The sequence below is a fragment of the Simochromis diagramma genome, unplaced genomic scaffold (genome assembly GCF_900408965.1).
Source record: "Simochromis diagramma unplaced genomic scaffold, fSimDia1.1 OVJJ01000293.1, whole genome shotgun sequence".
Classification (NCBI taxonomy): Eukaryota; Metazoa; Chordata; class Actinopteri; order Cichliformes; family Cichlidae; genus Simochromis; species Simochromis diagramma.
Window position 1 is genome coordinate 4,314,180 of NW_024386801.1, and position 23,424 is coordinate 4,337,603.

At 39.2% G+C, this 23,424-nt stretch overlaps 2 protein-coding genes across 9 annotated transcripts in view; one reads left to right on the forward strand and one right to left on the reverse strand.

The window, feature by feature from the left end:
* brsk2a (BR serine/threonine kinase 2a) overlaps positions 1-23,424 on the reverse strand; it is a 177,168-nt gene that overhangs the window by 75,109 nt on the left and 78,635 nt on the right. For all 6 annotated transcript variants that reach the window (XM_040025245.1, XM_040025242.1, XM_040025241.1 and 3 more), the window contains one exon: positions 1,428-1,522. In XM_040025245.1, the coding sequence (XP_039881179.1) occupies positions 1,428-1,522 (95 nt within the window). The remainder of the gene's footprint in view (positions 1-1,427; positions 1,523-23,424) is intronic.
* Positions 9,969-15,035, forward strand: LOC120729557. Of its 3 annotated transcripts, none has more exons than XM_040025249.1 (6): positions 9,969-11,073; positions 11,886-12,008; positions 12,166-12,235; positions 12,644-12,818; positions 14,376-14,541; positions 14,694-15,035. In XM_040025249.1, exons 1-5 carry the CDS (start codon positions 10,996-10,998, stop codon positions 14,539-14,541), a joined length of 612 nt encoding a protein of 203 aa, XP_039881183.1. In that variant the 5' UTR covers positions 9,969-10,995; the 3' UTR covers positions 14,694-15,035. The 3 variants fall into 3 exon arrangements, 2 of the variants coding, with proteins under 2 accessions (XP_039881183.1, XP_039881184.1); XM_040025250.1 differs by having other exon boundaries at positions 9,975-11,073; positions 11,886-12,051; XR_005694950.1 differs by lacking the exon at positions 9,969-11,073 and adding an exon at positions 11,279-11,425 and having other exon boundaries at positions 11,886-12,235.

Genomic DNA, 23,424 nt, shown 5'->3' on the forward strand with positions numbered 1-23,424 from the left:
CACACCATTTCCATGTAAACAGTGTTACAGGTTAGCAACAACAGGCACAGGTAGACACAAACACAAACACACTGACATTTTAGCATGTGATCCAAAAATACTGACTTGCAGCATGAGTGGAAAAAACCTAGAATCTCTTTTTATACATGTAGAATAATGCTGATAAATTTGAATTTTTGTAGATACATATTCCCCCCGACGTAATTCAGTTCTCACTGGCACATACACTACACCTGCTGTTACACACACACACACCCAACAGTCTACACTGCTGAGACAAGACTGACAATGGCTGAGGTCAGTAATTGGCTCTGAATTGCAGCTTCAGCAAAAGACTCGGTCCTGTTGGAAACCTGTCAGTATTTGGCATCTGTTACCCTCATTTTCCTTTGCAGGACAGCAAGATGTCACCTAGCTCACCGACATGTGTTACAATAGTTCCTCTACTTCTGCTACAATACGTCTGTCAGAGCTGAAGCTCTCACAGAAATGACCTGCCTGTCTTTCATGAGAACATTAAGACTGCATGTTGAATGGGATAAGAGGCAGAACAGAGAGAGACTTCAAGAACAAATCAGCAGCAAGCAAAGAGCAAAACAGACTCTGACACAGCAAGAAGCTAATAAATACAGACCGTTTATCAAATAACAATATCCAAGGACAGAGAATTTTTCATCTGTAGTTGAATAATGATGCCACGTGAAGCGATCCAAAACTGAGGGATTTTCCATTTTCAGATAACCTTTACTGTGAGCAGACCCATTCTCCTCCTGCTTTCCAGCTCATAAGCCAACAATTACAGCAAGCACTTGTCTCTGCGTGTATCCTATAACTACCATTTTCAGGTTGTAGCGTCTCTGAGTTGCCCTCGCTCTTCTTCTTCTCTTTAGTTTCTTTACAACTATTCCATCAAAACAAGGGACAATGTTGAACTGAATGGAACTTCCCAGCAGGAGTCCTATGATGCAATGACAAAAAAAAGAAGAAAAAAAAATTCTATCCTACTGTATGCCTTAAAAAGAAACAATGCAGACTTACTAGTAAAAGCATACTAATTATAGTCACAGAAAGCCGCTTTGCTGTTGTGCATTAGAAGCTCTGACTCTTGCTTGATGGGGGAGCTAAGCAGCTGACTCTTTGAGTCTGAAATGCGTCACTACCTCAGCATGTGATTCCACTCTGTGATATAAACTGCTAATATTTAAGAATTTTTGCAAGATCAGCTGTTGATTTTTTTGAAACCTTGGTTCTGCTAAGGAAGTCCACTAGCTTAGAATACTATCCATCCATCAACTGTGGGAACATGACAAATAATAAAGTTTAAGGTAAGATAGTAAGGCAAAAACAATACAGAAAACTAAATTATTTTTTCATTTGCACTAACCATCCTCATCAGAAAGTCCGAAGACTAAGAGCCGCAAACATACCTTCATTAGTACTGACTCGCTGAGTTTCTCACGGTTCACAATCTTAATGGCGACTTTCTGGCATGTTACACAGTGGACTCCAAGTTTGACCAACCCTGGAAAAAAAGGAAATACACATTTCATTAGGTCAGACACTCTGCTGAATATGAATTTCCACTGAACACATTAGGAAAAGTCCTAAAATGGGCTGTGATTCCTAAAAAACACACTTAAAAAAAAAATTCTCTTGTCAAGTGCATTGACAAGAATAATATAAAGCAGCTAAGGACCAAATGTTGCTAATGCTTGTAATGACTTGTGAAGTGCACACAGAGCCTTAAATTAACTGCCCTCTGGGGTTTATTTGAGTCATAAAGGCAGTAAGTGAGCAGGCCATTTGCTCTATTGATTCCGATAATGTATTAAACCACTGTAATGCAGTAATGTTAATTCATCTAAAATGGCAACAAACAATAGGATTATAAAAAAAGAATTACAGGATAAAAAACTAATTATCAACCAACATCCAAAATGACATGAATGAAGAAAAACTGCACAGAGCTGTAGTGAGAAACTGAAAGTAGAGTGGCATATTTCAAAAACACAGCAGAAAACATTACCATTTTCTTCACAAGACAAACACACTGATTCATGGGTAGAAATCTGAGTGTGCCAGTCAGTTGTATAGGGACTCCCACACGAAGACTCTGTCAAAACTCATATAATTCCTGTGATTTCTCACACAACCCAAAAAGCATCTTCTGCTTTGCCTTACTAAATGTCCCCAGGTGTCCTCACTTAAGTGTAGAAAACCGACAGGGATACAACAACAATGAGTGTAGTTACAGTGGAACAAAGTGATGAGTGCATTTGATACAGGGAAGCCATGACAACAGCACCAATACATTTTCATTTGAGCTGCATTTTTATTAGAAAGATGTTTGAAAAGAAAACAAGAAAAACAAAACACCCCAAAAAACAAATTTTGGTTCTCTTTCATGGAAATTTCTCATGATTTGGCAGATATAAACTGCAAACTATATCTAGAAACTATATCTAGAAAAAAAAAAAGAAAAGACTTCAGCAATTTAACAGCTGAAAAGCAAAATTGAACCCGATTTAATTTAGCCTCTTTAAACTTTGAGGACCTATTTCGGTGCCTCCACATACATTTAGAATTTTCCCTAGAAATACCTTCCTGATGAAAACTCAGTTTCACCAGAGAACTTCGGACCTGCACAGACAGCAAACATAAACGTCTGTGTCAAACTGACTCAACATTCACATTAATGATCATTACTGAAGACAGCAGTATTCAGTGGAAGCCCAAATGTGGCTCACATCACATCAGGTGAGAAGCACAGTAAGGAGCATGCTTGTCTTTTTTCCCCAACATTGTGCACTATAAATTAATTCCCCAGGATCACAGTCAGCATGGGAGTTCTACAGTGACAGATTCCTTGCCCTACTTGCAAGTGTCAGCTTCCTGTGACTGCATCTTCTTCTTCAAACTGAAATTCAAGTGAAAGGACTGCTGATTTGACACAGAGCAGAAGATTAAGCCTGCTGCTGCAGCTGCACGAGTGCAAGTGGTGTGAATGGAACTTCAAGGGAGCAATCTAAAAATAGCACGAATAATGTCAGTGGTCCGGAGGTGTACAGTAAAACATCCTTGAAGTTAATAATGGCCAAATTACAATCAAGTACAGTTTTTTTGGTTTTTTTTTTAAATGGATGGAGTCATATTTTTTTATTTTTTTTTATCACAGCCTATATTTTAATATAAGGTGTGATCAGTCAATGAAAGATTAAAGAATAGAGTAATATCCTACAGAAAGGGTTTGCTGGTGTGAAGCAGACCAATGTGGGCTTTTAGGATCCTCAGCTATGTCTTTCTCATAGATTTATTTCTGTATAACCCAATAGAAGAGGAGAGTCAATGAGCTTTGAGGAGGTGTTGAAAAACAGAGAAGCAGAAGTATGAAATGCCTTGAACGCAACAGAGATGAAGGTAGGGGGAGGGCCAATTGTGGGATATAGTGAAGGAGGAGTGAAAAAGTGAATAAAGATCAAGTGAAAGATGAAACCAAAAAAATTTAAATAGATTGAAAGTAAAGGACACAACATTATTCAAATGACAGGCCACAGATAATTAAGCAATAATGGGGAGTGTGTGGGTGTGAGCCTCTATCTTGGGAAGTTGAGAGGCTGCAGGGGCCGAAAGTGGAAACACATGGAAAGGAGGTGTGAGAGATAGAGAATGACAGAGAGATAGGAAGCAAATGTTAAAAAAAGAGGAAGATAAAAGATTTAGAAAGAAAACATTTTGGAAAGGGGATGAAGCAGTTGAGCAGAAGGGGGAACAACAGACAAACCCATTAGACTTGTGATGGTAATCATATGTTAATGACTGCTATAGAGAAGCTCATAAGTCATGATAAACACATTAAAGAGAAAATATCTGCCTGCAAACACATGAAAAGCTAACTGGATTATTCGCCTCACTATCCATCTTCCTCCAATGCCTTTGTTTTCTTGAGCAGGGGGCACATTAGCAAGAGAAAATGTGCAATGAGAAGACAACACATTATGATTTTACAACCACTTTGCTTATGGATTGAAATGAACTGTTACAAGGAAGTTCAGTACATAAGACACAAGACATTAGCCCCTCTTATGCAAAATATCTCAAAATTATGACTCACAACAAGAAGCGAATAAAACTAATGCTCGTGGAAAAACACATTCAAATTACTAGCTAAAACCAACAACAGACAAAAGTCAGATTGTCCTTTCTGAACAATGCCAAATGTGTCAATTAAATACTCAGCTGAACATGAATTGTTGTACTAAACTTTACAGCAATCCATCCAGTCGTTGTCAGGATATTTCTAAAGGCCAGAAATGTCAACTTGTCCATGTCTGCATAAAAGGTTGTTGAAATGTGTCAGAATCAAAATGATGTAAATCACTGCTATCCCTGAAGCTAGGCTGGTAGCACGGCTTGTACTTTATATGAAAATGAGGCACAGAGAGCTTAAAACAAGCTAAAGCATGTCATTATGTGTGGGTCTTACTTTCAGACATTCCAAAAAAAAAAAAAAAAAACATTTGCCAAGTAAACATTTGGACATAATGTCAAAGTGTGCCCTATAAACTCAAAGCCGTATTTGCCAAACTACAACACAGAGCAAAGTAAGAAACCCTGAAGAAGTTGTCAATCCTGCCACAACACACCAGACAAATGCAATAAGTAAAGCATTTCTGTTCTTTTCTTTTGGATTTCTGTCAGTGAATTGGCTTTTGTTCACAGGACAAGCTGTAGACTGGTGGCCAGTGGTTGAGATCTCTCTGCAATTTTGTACCTTCAAAATAAATTCCCTGGCTCTTACATCTATGACAAAGCTGATGATATTACGGTACGTCCCATACATGACCCCAACATCCTTCTCCCAACATCAAACACATTTAAGAAAAAAACCCTCAAAATAAATGCACTATGATTCACTTATTTCAAGTATGCTGCGATAGCTAACTTCAGTTTCTCCATGACCCAAAATAAACTCCCCTCCTCTGCTCTCGAGTGTGCTGTAATTTAAGAGCTCACCTACTGCCAGTGCCCCTTTCACCTGTCTATAACAGCACCCTTGGACAAACAGAAAAAAAAATGAAAGCTGGAGTGGCAAGCGAGGGAAGAGGAAGACACCAGGACTTTGTCTGGCTCATGCTGTGCTGAGTAGGTAGGCTGTCTTTGAACATAGGTTCAAATGTAAGGCTTCAGCTGAAAGCACAAAGGTTTGGTCCACATGAGGGCTGCATTTGCCAGCGCATGGCTCTGTGTGCGCATGTGAAGCAAGTATCTGTGCAAGTTTGAAGCTGATGTGTAGCATTCTTTAGATTCTCGCTACAGAAGAACTGTATTGTGATTTAGTATCACATATGAGTGGTTTATGAACCAAACAAGACACGCACGTGTTTTTCACTGACACATGCAATATACGGACAAAAGCAGGCTGTGCAGTGAAGGTTGCGATGCCACTGCATCAGCAAGTATATTGATGTCTCCTCTCCTTTGCCCTCCTCCCAAATCAATAGCATCAAAACTCTCGCCTTCACAACAGTAGAAGAATAATGGCACTGACCAGGGACTCGTGGGCAGAAGAGACCACTTGACTGACCCCCCCTCCACCCCACTCTAGCCTGTACCCCAGCTACACAATCTTTATTTTTCATGCACCCGTTGTGATTAATGGCCTAATGTGGAGGGACTGCTGGAGGAAGACGCAGAGTGATAACTTTGGCCGATTGCTCGGTGAGCATCATGAGTTGAGCATTGTTTAAGTGCACTGTGCTGGAAGCTTGCTTGATGTCACAAATCTCGGCTGAGAAATATTAGTTTTAAAATAAAAGCTGAGCAAACTGTGCCGAGTGAGCTAGACAAAAGGTGTAAACAAGGGTTGAAAGAAAAGGTTTAAATAAGAAAGCACGAAGCAAGCAATAGGTCGCAAAAAGCAAAGAACATGCACATAGAGCATCCGCTGTACAGCACCTCTTTATCGCCAATGGGACAACTTAATTAACCGCAGAATGTGCACAGTTGTGAAAATCCCTCTAATCAGCTACTTTTCAAAAACTTTAAAAAAAAAAAAAAAAAAAAATCTGGCAGTGCATCTGCTTCTCTATATCACTGAGCCATGTGTCAGCTCTGATTTGGTAATGAACCTCTGGTCTAACTTCACAAGTCACTGTTTCAAGATATTGCTGCTGAACTTGCTGTCCTAAGAAATCTCTCTAATGGGTCCTAGAGTGTATTCATTATGACGGCATGAAGTTGGAACATTTTGAATTAAGCAACTTTTCTGGAAAAGATCTAATTGACATGAGACTGCTGGCCTGAAGAAACAATGTTTTTACCAATTTGACACATACATTCAGCCCACGCAACAATTTATGTGTGCAACACATTTCCCTGACAAACTTTAGCTCGTCTCTATTTGATACTGTTAGATATTGTTAATGATTTCAGAACAGTTCAATTCTGATTTTTATAAAGCACCAAATCACAACGTCAGTTGTCTATAGATACTTTACACTGGAAGCTAAAGACCCCATAGGATACTGGAGAAAACCCCAACAATCAAACTGCCCCCTATGAGCAAGCAGTTTGCAACAGTGGGAAGGAAAAACCCCCTGTTAACAGGAAGAAACCTCCAGCAGAACCAGGCTCAGGGAGGTGCCCTGAGCATAGCATAGCAAGACCAGACAAAATACAAACTAAAGGAAAGGAAAAAACAAAAAATGTTAACGACATGCTGTAGTGGTATATAAACAACATGGGGAGTCAAAACTTGGCTTAGGGTCCAGCCTTAACTGAATATGTACCAGAATCAAGCTGAAAGACTGGAACTGACAGAGTCAGTTTATCTGACCCCACCCCCCATTATTTTTTTTTTTTTTTTTTACCCTCAGGTTTTCCCAATAGGTCCTTGTTGGCATGTTTGCCTTTTTCTCCCTTCCCTTCAAGTTGTTTAACCTGGCAAAGACGGGAAACCCCCAACACATGAGGAGAGAAACTCGCTTCTTCGGTGTTAACTTGTGAGAGCGCTCCAGCTTTCAAAGTAGTCTGATCAGTGGCTGATTCATAAGTGGATATCTGGGGAAGAGCAGATAGGAGAGGAGTGGGACCCTGACTGTGAAGCTGATTTCCAATGCTATCAATCAACGACAAAAGAAGGAAACAAAGAAGGGAGAGAGCGTACATGAACACCCTGTACTCTCCTGAGCCTAGAAGAAGAAGAGCTTTATGATCTCCACCTGCTAACTGCACACAGGTACAAGAGCCACACACAGAGTCAGTGTTTTCTGCTTTATCCTCCTCACAGCCCTGGCAACCAAGCAGTTAAAGATCATTACTGGATTAATTTCCATCTGGAAGCAACTACAAGGCAAGGAGAGCAAAAGATGAAAAAGAGATGTTCCCACTAGCACACCTCTCTCACTTTCAAATCTTGATCTTTCAGAAGTGCTAAACCAATGCAGGCAGATGGTAGTAGCTTATGCTGGCTTAGCTTTCTCTCCCTGAGGCGCTGGCTGTGAGAAGCTCATTGCCCTTAGGCACAGATCTGTGAGCCTCTTTCCACTTCTGCTCTCTAACCCTGACTGCTCTACATCAGGGCCACAGCCCTGCCCTAGGATCAGTGTTTGAAAGGAAACACAATGTGGTACTAGGGCTTCCTAGAGCCTTTTCTGACCATGTGGAAAGCCCTTGCAGCAGGGCGTGGGAATTCCCTCCACGAGGGCAAAGGGTAGAAGACACTTTCACGCCCACATCTTCACACCTTTGTACCTTTTTTGACTTTCCAGCACAAGGATAGAAACTGACTAAATTATGCCGTCTTCAGTCTTGTTTGCTGAATAAATATCACTACATTGAACGTCTGCAATGTCAAACATCAGTCGGTGGTGGCTTCAACAAGCACACATTTTCATTGTATATTCTTGGGTGTGACAAAGTGACAGATACAGAAATATTATCATTATTATTATTAAAATAATGTCACCAAATTGTTTGCTTGCATTTATAGAAAGGAAAGACAGTGAATCCCTCCCACAGAATATTACTATGTGCCAACTATGTATCTATACTCATCATGCTATGCAATGCTATTTGTGAGAAGTCATATTTGCAGAGAAGAAAACACCCGACCTGGTTTAAAGATTTACCTTTTGGCCTGGCCCAGCTTTCTATTCCAATAAGTTTCTGCTTTTTCTCTCTGCTTATACAGTTACTCCACATCCTTTTCTTTGCTTTGTTTTTTCCCTGCCATTTTCCCCTCATTCTTCTTCACCCCTCATTGTTTTCTGACTTATTTATCTCCACATTTCTATTCATCATCTTACCTATGTACAAAAAGAAAGATAGAAAAGGAAAAAAGTATACACCAGCACAAAGCTGTTGAGTCATATTGTGCGGGAGGAGGAATGTTGACGATCAAACAATTTTCACTTCGCTACTCAATGAATTCAGTTTCTCTCCCTCTCTCTGCTTCTCACACACATCATTTCTCGCCTCTCCCCATTCACTAAATCTGTATCTTCTCCATTCCTCCGCCTCTTCTTTCACTCCTTTTGCATTTTCAGTCAGCCGTGACGTTAGTCTACCCAGCCTGAATTCCCCTGCAACCCTCTAAGCCCTACCAACCAAAGCAACAGCAACAACATCAGTAACACCAGCGGCCCAGACCAACAGAACAGCTTCAAAAGCAGGAAGAGCAGTTTAGCCCTGGAGTGATGGAGCGAGAAGGGAGGCACACTGACGCATGAATACAGAAACTGTTTATTTGGCCTGTGTAAAATAAGACGTTTCCTCAGCAGCGCCAATATAAGTTAACTCCCAACTTAGTATTTTATTAATACTCCATACTAATAGCCTCTAGACAAAGTGGTCTCAGTTTACCTTTGATACTTTGAAACATTTTCATACAACTAAAATTACATTATTAAACACAAATTACATGCACACACACAAAAAGTCACACTTTGTATTCTTCATAATATTTGTTTTCTCTATGTGTTCACAGGTGTAGGTCGAGTATTTCAGAAAGCAAGCATGTTTGTTTGTAGAGCGAGGGAGGTACCAAAGCTGTGAAAACCCAATTTCATGTATACAACTGTGATTTGCATAACATTGCCCCAACAATCACAGAATGAAATGTAGCGAGGTGATGGAAGTTGTAGATGGCTTCAAGGTGGTAATCTATTTTACACATTCTGATACAAGTAAGAGAACAATTGTGAGCGTCGCCCAAGGGCAGTAAGAACAGTGCAATCCATTTAGTTGGTAACAGTCTTTCTGATTGGCATATCTTGCAAAATCCCCACTCTTTACACATTAGCCTTATCAGAATGTAAATATAGGAATGGAAAAGCTCATCACTTGCTTGGTGGAAGATGCAAACTTCACACCGTTGCTTCTGCCTACAAGGCAAATAAGCTTCATTGTCATTGAGGTAGGTGCATTCTGTCTTATGAATATTTGACTTCCTGGTTTATGGCTTAGACATGTTGTGCACTTTACACATTTCCCCACATTTCCACAAACTAAGGTGGGTAAAGAATTTTCCCAAAGAGCCACAAAAGAAACTGGGAATGTTGTGCAGGACCACATAATGAGATTTAAGCAGAAATGAGTTCAGCTTGTTGTTTCGGCCCTCCACAACAGTCCCAGTTTCTCATGTGACTCCTTTAGAAAACTAATTGCTCAGCCCTTTGCTATGGTATTTGTAAAGGGTTCATGTTACACTTCCATATGAAACACTGAATTCTGCTACAGCTGTTTTTGTTAGATCAAATGGATACAATAAAAAGTCAGGCCAAACTTTTTGGCAGTGATTTTGTCCATTGTTCAGGAGGCTGTCTCCCCATTAAGCTGATCACACACTGTTAACCTTTGCTGTATTTTTCACAGTAAAATACCACAAAATGCCCAGTAACTTACCTGAAAACATTTCTACAGTTAATTACTGTAATTTGCTTTGCATTATGGGTATATTAAAGTTATTTACATTTACTTACTGTATTTTTTAAAATTGCGGTAGTAGTTATACCTACCGTTAACACATTAGCAGTAGTGCTACTGTATTATGTGATTTGAATGGTTCATCATACTGTTTGTGTATTTTTACTCTTTCAGTGGTTGGTTGCAATAGTGCATTACATTTTAACTCTTTCACTGCCAACCATTTCCAGATTTTCCTCCAACCTATGCCATTTGTCAGTATGATACCAGTGAAATTATTATGGTTTTGACTTTTTAGGGGACTTGCCTGTGTGTAAGGTTCAAGAATTCTGATCATCTAATCTGCTGCATGCAGTTGTATGCACATGCACAGCTGCTGCAAATGTGTGCTTGCCACTGCATTGCCATAGAGATCAATTCAAGTGACAGCTGCTCCTGGGGAGAGGGAAAAGAATGCAGAAAGGCCTCCTTGTAGGGAAATTTTATAAAGCAAGGTTCTCCAAATCTCTCCCAAAATTCTGTGTTTTCTTAATTGACTTCCATTCATATGTAAAGACTATAAGGTTAACTACAAATAAAAAAAGCAGAATTCACATTGCTGCATCTCCATCACTTATCTCTGATTAACCCTGAACAACATTCACACTTCCTTTTGTTAATTTTTTTACTTGCCACTATTCTGTTGTTGGATTTCACTTAGGTTGTTGCTGCTGTCTGTTTTTGTGTAATTTTGTACTCGTGACAAGTAGTGAATAAAGTTATTTAAAAAAGACGCAGAAAGGCGAACTTCAGTCAGTGGAGAATATTGTAATAATTTGGCGGAGGCTTCTCAGTCGAGCAGTAACTGAATTGCTCATTTACTGAACGTGCAACATGTACAGAACTCTTCTGGGAACTAGTCAACCCAACTTAGTGAAACACACACTGAATGCATGCTGGCCCCGCCCACCCACCTACCTCTACCAACCACCACTCCCAACCACCACTCCATATCCTGACTGACATGACCTGTGATCCAGTGATTGACAGGAGAGGAAAGACAGGCCAACTTTGTTAACTCTTCATTACGATATGCTCGAGAGGACAAAAGATTTTGCACCTCGTTATTGTTGGACTTCTGTGTGGAAACTGCAAACGGGACGTCATAAGGTAATACAAAGGACTCTCCTACCTAACATACTCGTTTATTAATTCTTAAGAGCATATATATTTTTTGTGTATGGGGGAGGGGGGGCTTAAAATCGGTGTTAGCTTGGTCGAAATAGCACATTAGCTGAATTATTCTGGAAAAAATAGGTTGTGTGTGTGTTTTTTCTTTTCTTATTTAAATATATATTTAGATATATATTTTCCACGGGGATGGGCGAAGAACAGGCGCAACGACAGTCTTTGTCTTTTTCCCGCCGAGTGTGGTGCATTGTCCTCCTGCGCTTCTGTTCTATGACTATTGAGAAGCTGGCCACGCTAACAGTGGGACATTTAGCTTCAGCTAAAGCAGCAGGTAAAAATGCACATTTAATGAGAATAAAGAAAGACAACTTTTTTTTTGGAAATTTAGAGACTGCTAAAACAATCTTATCCAGTTTTGAGCTTGCTCATGTAGGTTAGCCTGCTTTATTTAATTTTGTGTGAGCTGCAGTACACAACATTAAAAAGTTAATATAACATTAGGTTGGTGGTACGAGGAACTCCAACCTAAGTTTAATATTTATTATTTTTTTAAGTGGGAAGGGGAGCATGTTTTTTTTTCCTTTAATACAACGTCTTCCAGGGTCTTTTTCATAGGAAAACCATGTAACGTCTGTGTTAGGTTGGTCAAAAGAGCAATTAGTTGAATTATTCTGGAAAAGATGGGTTGTGTGTTTTTTTTTCCTTCCATTTACTTATGTAAATATATTTTTCAAGGGTTAAATAAATGCAACATTAAATTAACAATTGTCTCTCTGTCTTTTCCCGCCCAGTGTGGTGCATTGCAAGCCAGAGACTTCAGTGGAACAAGGAGATTGAACATCTGCTACTTGAGTGCACAGTGCAAAGCTGAACCACAACCAGATCGCCACAGCAGCCATCCTTCTTCTGATGAAGTACTTCCAAGAAAAAGAGAACTCAATCTTCATCTTGGCTGACGTAATTATATTTAAAATTTTACACATGAACTCTCAATACTGTCAACATAAACAAAGGAAAAATATTTCAATGATTTTGGGTATCATTCAAATCAGTTCCTTTTGTGTTTTAAAGGCTTTTTCCACCAAGATGTCTGTTGAGAGAGAGATGACCTTACCCATCACACCAAGGGTAATAGCGCTTGGTAAGTAAATAGTTTCAATCCTCTTGTAATATTTTTGTAAAGAATCTATGTAATTATTGTGGTATTTGTACCCACAACAACTTACTTAACAGGGGTTTGTCTGTTTTATATTGTATAAAAATAGAATACACACAGTTTGCTGCTGTTTCTCTTATTATTTATTATACACAATGACCAACAGGAAAAAACAGCCTAACATTTCAGCACAGGCCAAAATGCCAAAACATTAGGCAGTTTTTCCCTGTAATTGATCATAATTTTCATTACATAATAAATAATAAGAGAAATAGCAGCAAACCGTGTGGATTCTATTTTTGTACAGTGTGAGGCCTGCTATCCAGCATTCTTGTGGAAACCTTATTTGTAAGGGTGAGCACATTGTCTTATTGGACTCTTGTCTGTTTTTAGGGAATAATTTCATGTCTGCAAGCCGCTGGATGATCAGTTTGGAGGGCAAGGCATTTTATGAGCCTGAGCAGATGCATGACTTTGCCAGCACCCTTGCTGTCTTCTTTGCGTCATACTACGTTTTCAACCTTGAGTATCAGGAGTCAGCGTCCATCACACTGGAGATGATACAGAGGTAAATACTTTACACCATTAAAGCTTACACCATTTAAGAATGAAATATATGTGATAGCTTGACTTAGAGCTGGGCGATAGAACGATAACAATATGTATCGCGATATAACTTTTACTCGATAGAGAAATTAAACTATCGCGATAGACCTCGCCGCTCTTGTCCTCTTAAAAAAAAAAAAAAAAAAAAAAAAAGGTCAGCCAATCCAAATTAAGTAGCGCAGAGCCGAACCAATCACAGCCGCAACGTCACGTCGCGTGACTTGTTACGTACAGCACAAGTGCCAAGCCGCACATGTGTATTTGTTTGGGAAGCAGCCAGCCACCGTACCGCCCGGGTAATGGAGGAAATGAGTGTGCCGACTAGAAAAATCAACCGAGCGTGACCGAAGGTCACCGAAGAGAAAACAGATGATGGTTCCAATGCCGGAGAGATTGTCGAACGGAAGAGCCATAGAAGTTCCGTAGTGTGAAGGTATTTCGGCTATTTCAAGTCTGACAAAAAACAGAGTAGCGTGCACTGTAAATTGTGCCGAAAGCAAGTCTGGAAATACAATAAACTGGTGCATGCGTCACACTGTGCGCCACGTTATTGTTTCGGTGAAATGAATTTCTACAATACTGTTACTGTTAATTGTACTCTCTGCAGTGTTTAAATGCTTACATATACACAGTTACTGTCCGTCCACACATACGACTCGGTTCTGCTTCTATGCCCCAGCTTTGTTTACTTTTTCCCACCGAGGCTTCTAGACTTCTGATTGGCCAACATTTCTACACGGTTAGGAATCTAGCGCCACCTGCTGCTTTGGCATGTTCCTAGCAGCGTTTTCCTTCATTTCTGCCTTTATGTGTGGACGGGATTATTTTTTAAAACGAAAACGGAAAATCTCCGTTTTCAAAAATACCCGTGTACGTGTGGACGTAGCCTCAGTCTCTGACTGGAAGCGCTAATTCGTCATTCGGCTTTTGTCAGACTAAAGTAACTGTTAAAACTGTTTGAAAAGCTAAGCTATACAACAAGGAGAGATTGAGAATTTCCTTTTAGTTCTCAGTTTATTTGATATTGACAAAAGTTAGTTTTGTCTGTTCTTCTGTAAAACAAACTAAGATTTATTTTTAGAATTAATATTTTGTTTCTAAGTGGAATTGACAGTTTAGTCTGTTTTGTTTGTTCTATTTTGAAACTTAAACGCTTTAGCGGCTGCCTTTTGTGTAGTTTGCAATATTTGCCTTTATTTATCTGAAAAAGTCTCATGTTCCTTAAGTACATCTACCCTGTTGAACTTATTATGGGAAATAAATATTTAAATCAAAACAAGCTGCTGATTATTTCACATTTTACTTGTGAGCAACGGCACATTTAAATCTTACAAATATAGTTATTTGGCTTATATCGTGATAGATATCGTTATCGCCTGAAATGAAAAAAACATATCGTGATATGAAAAAATCTTATATCGCCCAGCTCTAGCTTGACTACAGTTGCAGAAACATATAGGTGATTGCTGTAATGTATGTTTTAATTTTGAAATTAAAGCAGCCTTTTTTCCGTTAAAAGGTTCTTTGTGAGGATCAATCCAGACATGGGAACAAAATGCCCTGCAAAACTTGGTACAAGCCGCAAGACAGGTCGTGTCGTAAAGAGGAAGGTTACAAGCATCAGCCCTTGGATCACCACCTTCCTCCAGCGGCTCTCTGAGTTTGAATGGAGGACTTCCAACTAGGTAAGAATACAGAGATGATAATATCTTTTACATAGCTGATAATTATATACATACTGTACACACATCCATACAACAGTATGAATGATCTCAGACAGATGTGAACAAGTGAATAACCTGAGCAAACATGAATATTGATGATGTGTCTTTGACAGGTGGTGATGAAGACTACGCTGAACCCGACCATCCTGGTAACGGAAATCTAAATCCCATGTCACATTCTATTTCCTGGGACCCACTGATAATTATTACATTTTGTAAATGATTTTTGTTTTACAATTGTAATAGTTTATTTAATGTTCATGGTGGTGGGTTTGTCCTGCTTTTAGTGGAATGAAAAACTGTTTTCCTTAAAAAAATCAGACACAGAAAGGTGAAGGACTGTGTAGTTTTCATGTACGCTTCTATTTATTTTGGTTATTGACATTGTTTTTATTCAGTTGAAAAATGTTTTTCTTGTTAAAAAAAATATCAACAATAAATGTTGGTTTAATTCACTATTCTGAGACTACTTTATTGAATTATATTGTTTTTTGTAAATGTTCTTATATTGAATATGAATGTTAATATTATTTTATATGCTGTAAAACACAATTACAGTCTAAACAAATTATACTGTACACAATTACAGTGTTATACCATAAACCACATTTGCAGTACAGTGATACTATAAAACTTAATCACGGTAAGTCTTTCTAACTGTAAACCACGTTTACAGTAAAGGTGTTATACTGTAATATATGTTTACAGTAAAGTGGTTGAACTGTAAAACATCACAACAGTAAAGATACTGTAGATCAGTAATTACAGTAACTTACTGGCAATAGTGTTGCCAGTAAGTTAATGTAAAAATACAATAAAATGTCTAACAGTGCAGGCAGTGATATCTTTTCTCTTTTGAATCTCGCTGTGGACATGTCATTGCGGATTCAAAATATTTGAGTCAGAATTCTGGACTGATGTGACTGGAGGTCAGGCTACAGAGCCAAGCGAGAGTGACACTGTCAGAGGAATGTTCTGCCTGAATCCTGAACGGGGACATCAGCGCAAGCATGAATGAAGACACTGCAGAGGAGATGAGAGGATAAATAGAAAGAACAAATACAAAAAAAGGCTGTGACAATGAGGACAGTGACAGGGAGACTGAGAAATACTGATAAGGATAGCTAAATCGAGAGATGCGTGGAGAGACAGTCAAAACACAGAGAAAGTGGGGCCTAGGAGGGCGGTGCAGAGAGACTCAGATCTATTTTTAATGTCTGACTGGGGATCAGCAAAAGGAATGTATAATTACAGCCTCATGAATAATGCAAGCAGGATTCTTTTAATTAGCCACACCAGACCTAAATGCAGCAACTGCAGCAGACAGGACAAACATGTGCACATGCACATGTACATACACATGTACACCCACACACACACACTCGTCTACAGTGTTACAGTGTTTGGATCCAGACCTTTGGTTACGTCCACCCCATGCGTCGACTGATTCATCATGAAACAGCACTTTCTCGAATGAAAAACCAGTCGAAACAAGGGAAACTACAGGAGGATCAACTACTAGCCAATCAGTGTTATGGGGGGACTCTCCCTGATGTCAAGCTGTTGTCAAGCTGGCCGTCAGTGCTGGGGAACTTAATGAAGTGTTTTCAATTCACTCTATTCTTAAAACCCTGTCTTAAAAGTCAAGAGCAAAGTCAAGATGTAGGCCTGGGTATGCACCAGTGATGACATCAGTGAATGATGTCATCACCCCAGAACCTCAGAACCTAGTTAGAATGAAAGCAATGGATGGATGGCAGCCAACCAATCAAAGCAATGGCAGATTGAAGATGGAGACTAGGTCTAACGAGTGTCTGACATCAGGCTAGTAAATACATAACTGCATACAATAATGAGGTGCCCAATCAAAAATAAAAAAAAAAATCTCACCAGTTTACACATGTGCCATGTTTGGAACATTTGTGTTAGCTCATCCTTTAACCCCTGGAGAGTGTCAGTTGATGCCTTGATTATGACTTTCTGATAGGCTTCACAGCCTCTAGACACTACTCAAAGAGCTGCACACTGTGTGACTGTCGTTTGTTAGATAACCCCAATATGAAAGCATGAATTATTAAATATCTGACTGGATAATATTACGAAACCTCACTGTAACCATAGAAAACATCCTGGCAGCACAAGTGTGGTTTTCTGTATTTTTCCACTCACATGCACACTGAATGCAAAGAAACATGGGAAAAAACATTGCTGGCAAACAAGCCATGCAGCCAGGCCAATTGTGTGGGCTCGAAAGAGAAAAAAAAAAAGAAGAAGCAATAAATCAAACCTTCCGCCACCACAATTCAGCTTGAGTTATTTCATTAATTAAAAGTGTTTGGGTTTTCCCTGCAACATCTTCATTATTAAACATGGGTCAAACCGGAATAGACTTCACCGAGAATGAGTTCTCGTCAGCCCGTCATATTAACTACCTTTCTTCTCAATTAAAACTGAAATGGATGGTCGAAGCTCAAACAGGAAAAACACAACTAGATTGTCTCCACACACAAAGAGAAAGGAGGACGTTGGATCCAAGTTGGAACGACGCATCAAGAAAACGGCAGGATGTTATTCAGTTGTTATCTGGCAACTCGAATTCTCCCATCTTCAGAGTCTTAATTTGTAAGCTAATTTGTGGCTGGCAAAGACAGGCTTGAGTATGGAAGAGGATATTGGATGTAATTTGATGTCTCAGTACATCTTCGCTTGGTGATTGGAGTTTAATTGGCAATGAGGGTACTGCGTTCTCACTTTGGGGCTCGCAGGGGGGTGACGGCACCCACACAAACTGCAAACTCTGTTTCACACAACTGAAGTGAAACTGGTCATACAAAGATGGCTAGCAGACAAATGTTTACCTTGTTTGTGAAATTTAAAAAAAAAAAGAAAAAGTATGACTTTAACTTTTCTGACATGCAGTCTTTTCATAAACAAGCAACGGAATAAGAAAGTAACAGCAGGATAGCCTGTTCAAGGTGAGTATACACCCCACTATTATGGTCAACATGTTGTTATTACACATTACATACCAGTGTGTGGACAGGACGATCTATAGAGCTTCAGTGTGTGCACTTGAGGTAGCGGGCTACCCCCTGGTGTGTGACTTTGATACACACAGACACACTTTTCCTGATAAAAAGTCAGCAGGTGCAAAAAAAATAAATAAATAAATAATACTGGGAAGAGGAATCCTCTCAGCTTTTTCTTAATGCTTCTGACATCTTTGTAGTGCCTTCTTTTTTCAACTAGTGCTGCCCAAGAGAAAAGGTCAAAGTGTCAAAGCCACCATTAGTGCAAGACCCAATCAGAAACACCTCAAGGCATGGAAACAAGGGCAGGACGAGATTTATGTGTATGTGTGTGTGTGCGCGCGTGTGTGTGTGTGTGTGTGTGTGTGTGTGTGTGTGTGTGTGTGTGTGTGTGTGTGTGTGTGTGTGTGTGTGTGTGTGTGTGCATGTGTGTGTGTGCGTGTGTGTGTGTGTGCCTGCCTTTGTGTAAGAACTGTCTCACAAACACATGCAAAAAGCAACTATATTACTGTAATGACAACAATATACAGAATCCTGAAAATATCCATGCTGGGAGTAAAAACTATATAAGTAGAGTGACACAGGCTATCACACACAGACACACATATAGAGTACGAGCGGCTTCTCAGCTCTGTTACATTTTTGCTCATATTTAAAAAAAAAAAAAAAAAAAAAAAAAAAAAGGCTTTAATTAAGCTTTTAATCATTTGAATCATTTCATTTATTCACTATGAATCATGTGATTTTCAATCATCTTAATTCTTTACATGCTTTAAAGGTTGAAAATGGTTGCACCTGTACTTTAATTTGACATTTTAAATATACCTGCTCTACAGTAATACGCAGGTAAAACAGTTATGACATCATATCTCAAGTTAATATGAGTTGCGACATACAATAGGTAACAAAATGTCTCACATAACTACACGTTTACAAACACGTATTTTTACCACCAGCGCAAGCACTGGGATGAGTAAACATGACTCATCTGATCTGGAACATTTCCCTGTTTTCTCTATTTTTGCATCTATGAATAATCCATCCATCCAGAACACAATCACACACAGTCACACGGGGTCATTTGCATATTACTGTATCTTAAAGGAACTTTTTTTTGCCGTTTTACAGCTTCTCCTTTTGCCATTTCTCACCCAATTATACTTTCATTTTCCTCTCACTTTACTTCTCCTTTTTCATTTCAGCTGCTGTTCCATGACCCACAGTTGTATATCATTGCTTTCACTAAAACCTCATTAAGCCGTATGCTTTCACAGCAATCCTTTCTTACATAACACCTAATATGGCTGCACAATTAATCGAATATTAATCTTGATCACAATTTGGGCTCTCCAAAAATAAATGAACATGATTATGCAATGATGAAAATGCGTGCCCCACCAACAGAATGCAAATCAAGGGGTCACTAAATGACCATCTCATCACCTGCCTGAATGTGCCAATCACAGCTGTTCTCTAACCCGTCTGGCTTGAGGTTCCCTGGACTAGTGTAGGTAGATCATGCTACATTAAAAGTCAGATATCCAATAATATTGAAATATTTGGGCCGGTGATGTCAATCAAGAAGAAATCATTTGCAAACAGTGTTGTGGAGTTTTCTACACCACAAAGCAACAGAACTAACTTATTCAACCACCTCAAAACACACCACAACAGTACAATGAATGCCAAGAAAATCAGAGCAACAGTTGTTGATAAGAATCGTCCAGCATCAGCTCAGACATCTTTAAAAGCATCAGAGTATCCATCCAGCTCACAGAGACACTTAAATATCTCACCAAACCCATTCTATTTGTCCAGTAAAGTCAGTGAGTAAAGAAGCCTTCAGGAAACGGTCAACTTAATGGGGAAAAAGTTACATTATCCTCTTACATCTTTTCCAAGATGGCAATATCTGTGTCGTACACAAAACATTACAGGGGAAGTAGAGCAGGATCTCACAGCTGCCTGCCAACTTCAGTCACATCCATCGTGTAGGTATTGTATTATGCATACAATGGAGTGAAAGTATTCATATTTTGCTTTAGAAGGTGCATTTAGGTGAGGTACTGTTAATTATAACATTGCAATGTAGCACAATGTAAAGGTGAAAGCAGTTAACTGTCAATTTAATTTTCTGTTATGTTTTCACACAATGATTTTACTTATATTTGATCTCAATGCAAATATTTATAAAGATCTAAGAGCAGTATTCTGTTTGCATAAAAGTGTAATAAAAATATTTTTCCTTATTTAAATCAATGAATAGCCATGGGAAATAATTGTGATCTCAATACTGATCAAATTAATTGTGATTATCATTTTGGTCTAAATCATGTACTCCTAACATCTAATGTACTGGCTTTTTCCACATCCAAGGGGGACATACTGAAGATGAAGACAGGAAAGAGTTGGAGATGGTGCACCGTGTAGAAGAACAGAATACATAATGAGTTATGGGAGATTTCATGGTGGGAGGAAGTGCTGGTAGCCAGCAGCCATTGGTGAAGCTGTTGACATCTCTGTCAAGAAGCGGGATAAATTAAGCAACTCTTCTCACTAAATCAATGCATCAGCAGCCGCAAACTCATTGCCCGAGCAACCTTTGTATCTCAACAGAGCAACAAGGGAATTTCTAACAACCATCGAGCAGAAACTCTTTGTCTCTGTGTTGGTCTTTGACCCCTGTAGATTGAGTGTCTCATTGTCACTGCTTCGCATATTCCCTCTACCCCGTCTATCAGTCCCCTCTTCCTCACCTTACTCTCCTTTTTTTGATCAGTAGATATTGTCTCATCTCTCATTTTCCTAAGAGACACATTGTAAAGAGGGATAGCTCTGCTCTGCTGCATCATGTGTTCCGGTGGTTTCTGTGCATGCGTGTCTGTGTATATGAGCAAACAGGAAAAAACAAAGCAAAAAAATATCCAACTCCAAAAGACAATAGACAAAAAGATAAAATATTACTAAGACAAAGAAAGCTGGGCACTGACCCTGCTTGAACACTCGCCGGCTTCTCTGTAATTATCACTGTGTGTTTGTTTGTGTGCGTGTGTGTTTGTGTGTGTGCACAAGAGCACACATGTTCTCCTGTGAATGAAAATGAAAGCGATTCTGGAGACAATCCAACTCCCAGATTGCCTGCTTGCTCAGAGTCTGCGCTCACGTCACAGAACTTGGAACGCTGCCTTGTACAAAAAGTATAGACACACTCAGGCCAGAAACACACACACTCACACAAATTAAAGTACACAAAGTGGAACACCAGGGGCACTTCACCAAGACTCCATTTCACCTGGCCTTTTTATTGAACAAAGGGAGTGAGATGTTTAACAGAGCTGTAAGAAACCTCTGCCTGAATATCAAAAAGAGATCATTTTTAAAAAAAAAAAAAAAAAAAGGAGAAAGTTTGAAAAGTATGTCCAGTTTGAGCAGCAAACTTTACCAGAAGTTTATCGGAAGAGACAGAAGGACAGACATATGAAGAGAGAGAGAGAGAAGTTAGCATGCCAGGTACCAGCATCAGGGAAACTGAGAGCAGAGAGAGACATCTGTTCAACACAACTTCAGGGGGCTTTTACTCTGATGTCAGCCTGTCACCACATACAGGACCGCAGGAGTAGATGCATGCTGTGAGCCTGAAGAACATGAGCCACACACACACACACACACACACACACACACACACACACACACACAGGTGCACGATCTATAGCAAGCATTGTCTCACTTCATTTCCATCTCCCCCTCTCTCTCTCTCACACAGCTATGGATGAAATCACAGCTAAAACCAGTGAAACCAAATCCTAAAGAAAGTAAAGCATCACGTTGCTTTATCCTCAAAACCTCTCACAAATTTTATGCAAGTTTTTGAAAACTTCCTAAAAATAGTGAGCGAGCGATAACTGCTTTTAATAAGGGTTTTTGTTTTTTGCAGAGCGTGGGTGGATGGGGTTATCACTTTGTATACTAATTTCCCAGAGTGCATTTGAAACAGAAAACTAATCAGCAGTGTTTCCGACAAATAATTAAATGTTATGTAATTGATAAAGCAAACATGATAAGACGTAGCCAACTTCAGATAATATACATGTGAGCTTTTCTTTCCTTTTTATAACAATACAAACATGTGTTTTTGGATGGTTCTTACATTTTCTGTAATCTTAAAATCAACATGTTTAATCAATAATGTTAATCTTGCTTAGCTGCAGCAGCGAACCAGACAGTGTGGCTACAAATCTGGACTTCACCCACAGGTAGCTCATTAATTACCACAGTAGAAATATGTAATGCATAGTTTAAAAAAAGATTATATTTAAGAAGCACTTGGACAGGAAAGAATTCACAAACAAGATAAAAATCAGCCTTTTATTAAACTAACATTAATCGGTGATCTTTTTATTATTTTCATTAGTCGCGTTCTGTTTTCAAAATGTCACCACCTCCTACGTGACACTTGACTGGAGCCTCTGGCTCATTTCGCTCACTATGGCAGCGGTGAACTTTTAGAGATCTCTGATAACTGTTTTGTTCGCCTAGAAAGCCATCAGTAGGGAAAATACTGCAGTCATTAAAACTATAATGGTACAGTCAGAGAGACTGATGATGTATTGATTAGACCTCCCCTATCTGTGGTGCTTTACACTAATAACAGACCCATATAATGAGGATGGTTACTGCATGGCTGTTTGCCCGCCTATACAAATTTAAAAGGCGCTTTCTTGGGTATAACTGTTTAAGTGCTCATTAATTGCACACAAATATTTAATCAGCCAATCGCTTGAGAGCAACATGGTCAATATGACCTAAAAAAGTTAAGCATCAAAACGGGAAAGAAAAGCAGTTTAACTGAATGTGGCATGATTGTTGGTATGGTTTTCCCACATAACTATCTCCTAATGCTCGAGGTCAATAATGGCAATATAAATAACCTTTTTTATAACTCAGGTATGCAGAAGAACATCTCTGTGAATGGAAAACATGTCAAACGTTGAAGCAGATGGGCCACAACAGCAGAAGACCACACAGTGCCATCCTGTCAGCTAAGAACAGGAAACTAAGGCTAGAAATTTGAATAGGGTGACCAAAATTGAACATCAAAAGTTTAGAAAAGCATTGCCTCGTCTGCTGAGCATCAACTTCTGTTCTGATATTCAGATGGTTGGGGTCAGAATTTGGCATAATTAATATGAAAGCACAGGTCCATCCTGCATTGAGAATTTTTTTATTTTTGGCGTGTATGTACAATGTGTTGGGTTGAGAGGGCTATCAAAGATGTGCAGCCAATACATCTGAATCAACTGTGTGACAATATGAACCAGAACCTCTGAGGAAGGTTTCCAGCACCTTAATTCTTCATGTCATAAATGAAACGAAGAATTAAGGTTGTTCTGAAGGCAAAAGGGGTTCCAACCTTGTCCTGTATTTGTATATAATCAATTTTTACATGTGGTTAATACAAGAACTCACTGTTAATTTGTACAATGAAATGATCAAATCACTGTATGGATGGTTTCAAAATACGAGTCATGTTTGCTGTGCAAAAAACTGTTACTGAAAGTGTGTGTCCTGCAATAAATGAACCTTTCACCAAAGCATGATGGATATTTATAGGCCAGTCTGGGCATACAACATCATTTGATGGTCAAAGAAAAAAATGTGACCATTCAAACCCCTACCCAGTCATTCTTTATCTGAAAAGGATTCCTTTCACCAGCGTCACACTCATGACTCAGGTGGGGACATGGGGTCATTTCATCATTCAAGAATCAAATCTATTTGAGTGAAAAAAAATCAAAAAAGGGAAACTTAAAGTCAG

Bases quoted from the DNA above. Each gene is read 5' to 3' on its own strand.
- LOC120729557 (XM_040025249.1), top strand. From the start codon at position 10,996: ATGCTCGAGAGGACAAAAGATTTTGCACCTCGTTATTGTTGGACTTCT. The intron at 12,236-12,643 runs GTAAGTAAATAG...GTCTGTTTTTAG, and splicing joins ACCAAGGGTAATAGCGCTTG to GGAATAATTTCATGTCTGCA. The intron at 12,819-14,375 runs GTAAATACTTTA...TTCCGTTAAAAG, and splicing joins ACACTGGAGATGATACAGAG to GTTCTTTGTGAGGATCAATC.